This window comes from Trichogramma pretiosum, unplaced genomic scaffold (assembly GCF_000599845.2).
Source record: "Trichogramma pretiosum strain Unisexual culture from Peru unplaced genomic scaffold, Tpre_2.0 scaffold32, whole genome shotgun sequence".
NCBI classification, from domain to species: Eukaryota; Metazoa; Arthropoda; class Insecta; order Hymenoptera; family Trichogrammatidae; genus Trichogramma; species Trichogramma pretiosum.
In genome coordinates this window covers 1,870,643-1,876,997 of record NW_019641641.1, presented here as the reverse complement: position 1 = coordinate 1,876,997, position 6,355 = coordinate 1,870,643, and the positions used below count along the sequence as shown (strand labels likewise).

Sequence of the window (6,355 nt, the reverse complement as noted above, 5' to 3'; positions counted from 1 at the left end):
GCCGGCCAACTCTTTCTTTATTATAAATTCAGTATTTCCACCTTTAAAAGATACCTACACTTGCACTTGCGTGATAGCTAATTCTTAGAGGAAGAGCATGTACCCTATATAGTATGGCTAATTCATCCAGGCCATTACATGAGCCTAGTGCGCGAGCATAATTGATGATAATGCAATGGCAGCAAAATAACGAAGGCACAATTAGCTTGAAATTTAATTTACACAATTTGAGTAAAACCTCTCGATTCCGAAATGTTGAGTGGGCAGGACACGCTATACGTAACTTGTTAGGAAGTAAATCATATTTTATAAAGTTTTTTTCACCTTTGTTCGAATTTTACAAAAAGGACTCGAAAGTTAATGGGTGAGAGTGTATAAAATTTTGACTGTGCAATCGTTGTACTTTTTAATCTAGTTTGTGTCTCAAGGTAACTTTTGAAAATGTGTTTAACGCATACCTGCGTAATGTACATTTATTACCTATTCGGAATATGTCGAACGATAACAATCATAATAGTTATGTAAATTTTCATTCCAATTTCTAAGTTATGCATTATGTATGGGCATTAAACCATAAAAATTTACGTTTAGGTTTAAAAAAATTGTATATTTTGTTATTTCAAACGTGTTCTTGATTTCGAAGCTTGACCGTAATTTTGAAAATTCCCCAATGCTCCAATTAAAATGATTCATCATATCTCATTTTAATGCGGCCTAGCAGTTAATTAAGTATTAGAAAAAAGACAGTTCATGCCATTTTATTAACTAGTTTGAAATTGATTGGTCAATAAACGTCCAGAAAATGGGATCGTTTCTACCTCGGCTTACTACAATCACTTTATCAAACGTTATGTGTGTAACCAAAATAAAAACAAGTATACGAAAAATTACGCCACTTACGTCTGCGGCGTTATCTAAAATTTTAAACGGTCAATCTTAAAAATGAACGTGGGTGATACACCGATTACGCATACGGTCTGTCTGAGACATTTGAAAATCAATTTCCGATAATTAGATTCTTGTGCAAAAATATTATTAAATTGTTCATAAAAGTCAAAAATAGGAAATATAATTGAATAAAATAATCTTGAGTGAGAGAGAGAAAAAAAGGCGAATAAAATGTGCCGCGCGTGGTACACTTTCTCGCGTTTGGCCTGGACAGTTCCAAAATAGATTAAACGCGTGACAACGAAAAGTAGCCTATACGACTCTGCTAGAAATGAAATTGAAACAGCTCCTATAATGCCACAAAGGTGCGCGGCACACACCCACTCGCCAAACGCGCGTGTGTACTTTCTTACATCAAGGCATTCCACTACTTCCTCACTGTTACATATAGACCCCAATGCTCGAGCCGCTGCTGCCTTTAAAAACTTGTATTGCATAGGCGCACGTAATATATACACGCACACCACGCGGGCCTTTATCGCGCGCATGTGCTCGCAATTAATGCAGCTCAACATTGTGTATATATATCAAAACTTTTTGCTCGCGTAGGGCATCCGAATCTGAGCGAGGCTAATTTCAATGTATCGGCTATTATGAAATTGGAACTATTCACACGTTGACCGAGTGAAAGTAATCAGCAACGAGAGGAATGCATTTTTTCACATACGAGGCGCGAAAGATACGTATGATGGGCAGTTTAAAAGATTTGCATTCAATCGCTCGAGATTTACCGAAATAAATAATTTATGCTTTTAGATTTATTGAGAATTAGCATTAAATTAATTGAAATTTCCACATCATTTTCGAGTTAATGCACGCTTCGCGTCTAATTCCTTGATTCGTAATATCTTCGAGGGCTAATGTTTTTTTTTTTTTTTTTAACATATGCATTTCAAATATATTCCTCCTCAATTACACGAGATTTTACAATCGAAGGCACATAAACTTTATATATGGAGAAGTTGCCAAACGCAGTTCAAATGCATGAAAATAATTGGCATGATGACGAAGGACAGGCGTAGCAAGTGTATATCAATATTGGCAGCGTGTGCGTTTGCGCTCCCCTTGGCTCAAAATTATAAGTCGCGGTAACGCAGCAGTAGCAGCAGCAGCAAGTGGAGGGGTTAAACCTACCTGCATACACTTTGCACAGTGCAACTTTTACGGGCCCCCGTCGCAGAATACGCCTTATTGTTTCTTCAGCTATATAAGGTGATCCCAACTGCATTCGGGACGTAGAACGTGTGCCACGAGATAGTAGTAACCAGCGAGAACATGAGGTTCCTTGTGAGTAAATCGCAGTTTCATTCCTTTTTTTTCCCTATTAAGTTTTGGTGCTAATAAATCAAGTCCTAGTGTTAAATTCCATGAATTTTTGTGCGCTCTGCAGCAATGGACTTTGATATTTTTTCCACTTTCATATTGGATATTGTTGGTCACTTATAATTGGCAAAAATTTTTCTAACTACTGTCTTAAAACTCAACTATAGGTGTTAATTTATCAGTGTATTACGATATAAAAAAAATTAAAATATTTGTGAATTTTTGTGCTCGAGTGTCATCTTAGCATCTTCATTTATTGTATCATAGAAAATGATTCTTGAAATATTTTGACGGCTATTTTCATCAATAAAATTAATTTCATTATAATTATTAAAAATAATAGTAATAATTGTTATTAATTTTTTATTTTACCACGAAAAATAGTTTTCAATTAAAATTTAAAAGTACGATTAACGTTATCAATAATTAATTAATTAATCAAGTATGAATTATTATTAATAATAATTTACATGACAAGTGCATTGACATGTTATCACAAAACTATTTTATAAATATAATTGATGCCGCGTAATATTTTATTTTAAAACTTTTTATTTTTTTTACAAATTTCAATTATTCCGCAATTTTTGATAATTCGACGATTGTAATAATTAAAATATTTTATTTTTCAACAATTTTCATTTCCACTTTATTCTCGTTCAAATATCAAGTAAAAATATAAATTAATGCAATAGGCGTAAATTATATACTCTGAGAAGTAAGCTGTACTATCTGAAGTATACTGCACTTAAATAAGACATTTGTAAGCATGCGTGTAATTTAATTTCTCACTTTTACGTTTAATAAGTACATTCGTACATTAGATGACTGACTACATTATGCATAGTCATGACAAGAAAATTAGAATTAAAGTCGACATAAATCAGTATTTATTTTAATTCATACTCGCTATTATTATCTAATTTATTAAATATGACTGGCTCTGGTCTTTGAAATAAAAGCAAAACTAATGGAGAAAATTGTTACAGATTGTATTTTCGTCACTGGCTGTAGCCGTGCTTGCTCGCCCCGGCTACGAGCACGGCCCCGACGTGCACCACCAGTATCAGTACCACGGCCCGCCCGCACCCCTCGGCCACGACGGCCGCGTTGTCGACACGCCCGAGGTCGCCCACGCTAAGGCCGCTCACTTCCACGCCTTCAGCGAGGAGCTGTCCAAGGCCTCGCACCACGGCCCGATCCTGCACCACGAGCCGGAGATCCACCACCACCACGAGCAGCACCATCACGAGGCGCCGGTGCTGCACCACGCCGCCGCCTACCATCACGAGCCCGAGCACCACGTCTATCACGGACCCCCGGCTCCCCTCGCTCACGACGGTCGCGTGATCGACACCGCCGAGGTCGCCCACGCCAAGGCCGCGCACTTCCACGCTTACGCCGAGGAGCTGTCGAAAGTGGCGCATCACGGCCCGGCGTTGCACCACGGCGCCGACTTAGGCCATCATCTCTATTAATTAATTATATATGTAGCGACTCGTTATACTATTGCTCACTAAGAATTGCATTAACTCTATCACACATGCATTCGCACTTGACAAATCAACATATCCAACCTGTCGCAATTTCGAAAAGTCATAATCACAATCAAATGCATCGTGCTGCATTTTCAATTTGCGACAGTCTTAATATATACCTTTGCAATGTATACGCGTTAAACTTGGCTTGATGCAACGCGCGATCAGACTCTTGAGCCTTACATAAAACTTTACTCCTCTAAGGATTTTTGTGTTTGTAAAAGTTTTTTGAAAAATCATGATCGGCGCTGATGTACATCATTAAAATGATACATTACGCGCAACACGATCTTGTGTAAATAAATAATGTGTGGTAATGTAAACTAACTATTTCATTTTCTGTGACATTTCTTTGGTAATCTCGTGGTTACGATTATCACATCCGATTGAAACGGCCTTCTCCGCTTGGATAGGGTTACACGCTCACCAATATTTCCGAAATAAAATAAAACTGTGTAACCCATTACTTTTTTACTTTGAATGTATTATGTTTCGCACACGGAGATGGTTGGTTTCATCCAAATCGTATCCTGCACACGTGTTCAAAAGTTTCGAAAAACGAAAAAGGCTAAAAGAAACGAGTATGATTGTACGTTTCATCGAAACCTCTCGTCGTAGCAAATAATTAATTTTCATCGTTGTACATGTTTATCGAATTCATTCGTGTATTCCGTAATCAATCAGAAAACCGATACGCTACTCGTACAACAAAACAAAAAAAATATTTATGTATCACAGCATAAATTGTATCGTCCTTTTGACAAAGTGACTACATGTATAGATTTTTTATTTATTTTTATATGTATTTATTGACAATGTATATTATTTATGAAAATGCAAATATATTTTTGATATTCTAAAATCAACTTTTACTTCATAACGTTTGACCATTCTTTTAATAAAATATATGTTTTCTTATTATTAACCATTGCTTATTAAAATTCAAAATTATATAAGTATATAAATTGATCAGAAGTCGAAATATAAATATTATATATATTACGTAGAAAGAAACGAATATAATAATGTCGGTGTATAAACCATTACACTACATAGCAAAAAAATTTAATTGAATATCAATATCGCTATTCAACATCAGCGATTTCTAGTGATATGCTACGATAATCGATCGATGAAAACTTATGCCAGTGATTCATATTATTAAAGTGAATTTCATTCGATGTAATATTTAAAAGACCCTTCAGTTACGCTACGCTCAGTTTAGTTACGTTTTGCAAAGACCTTTTTAAAATCGATCCCAATTCTTAATTCCACTGACCCATACACGCCCATGCGCAAGTCATGGTTATACATTATGTGCACTACGTTTATAACTTATTCGGACACGTCGAGAGATTAGACGTGTTGGCCTCATAAAACCTATCCTAGAAACGGAAATACGATCGAATGAAAAAAAAAGAGTCAGCTCGATTATATATTTACAGCCAGGCCAAAAGCGTGTTACATAGGGACACGTGTGTCAAAAAAAAAGAGTTAACAACAACGATAAAATAATAATAAGAGTGTCCGCGTGTGTAAGTATAGAGTCGAAATCATAAATCTTAAAATTATGACGTGGTGGTAGTTGTCGCTAAAAGTAAAGCAAGGCGCGACTGCGTGTTATCAATCACTTTACATAACGAGAAAGTCAATGCGCGCACGGCTCTGTGTATAGATATGTCTTCTGTGTACATGCACGCGTGGATATATATTTGTACGGTGGACGCAGCAGGCTGCCTGGCTGCCGACGCCGACATCGCCACCGTTGCCCCCACGCCGCCGCCGGCCCCCTCGTGATAACAACTAACGCAAATTGTATAACTTTCTGGGCGTCACGCAATTACAACAAGGCGGCCAGCGAGCTCGAGCTCGCGAACTTTCCAAACGGCCCAATAAACTCTAGAGGCGTAATGTCTCGAGTCTTGGTCATCGATTATGTATATGGTAACAATCGCGGCGTATTATGCGCATTCGCAAGGACGAACTAGTTCATAGAGAGAGAGTCTGAAGCGTGCAAGATGCAAGCCAAGAGTTTATGAGTCAATGGGGAAATTTTTTACCATTGTCATCGACTTCGAGAAACGCAACCGCTTCATTATTGAGACAATCATTGATTTTTGCGTCATTCGTATTGAGCTTGCAAATTAAATATTATTATGAATAATGACAGCGAGAATCAATTGTCATCGTAGCGAGGAAGAAAAAGATTTTAAAAAAGATCAGGTTCGTGGTACCAGTACGAAGATAATGAATGGAAAAATCAACGTAAAGTACGATTCGAAACCGACAAAAATAGAAAAAAAAATCCTACATAATTTTGGAGTTTAAAACGATCTTTAGCATTGCAAAGTACAAAAGTCACCACACGAATTCCAGACTACTCGTACAGTGTATCACAGGCGATGTAGTCGAAGGAAAATCTACGATAGAGGCTACCCTAATAATTTCCAATGTGTAAAGCAACAAGTGCAGCGCGCAGTCTCTAACATAGAAGCACGAGATCAAGTGGGGCTGATACCGATATGCAGTCGAGGCCGGTGCCGCTT

At 37.2% G+C, this 6,355-nt stretch overlaps 1 protein-coding gene across 1 annotated transcript; it reads left to right on the top strand.

The window, feature by feature from the left end:
• Positions 1-2,207: 2,207 nt before the first annotated feature.
• LOC106652388 (histidine-rich glycoprotein-like) lies at positions 2,208-3,749 on the top strand. The gene is made up of 2 exons (XM_014371315.1): positions 2,208-2,235; positions 3,261-3,749. Exons 1-2 carry the CDS (start codon positions 2,224-2,226, stop codon positions 3,747-3,749), a joined length of 501 nt encoding a protein of 166 aa, XP_014226801.1. The 5' UTR covers positions 2,208-2,223.
• Positions 3,750-6,355: the final 2,606 nt, after the last annotated feature.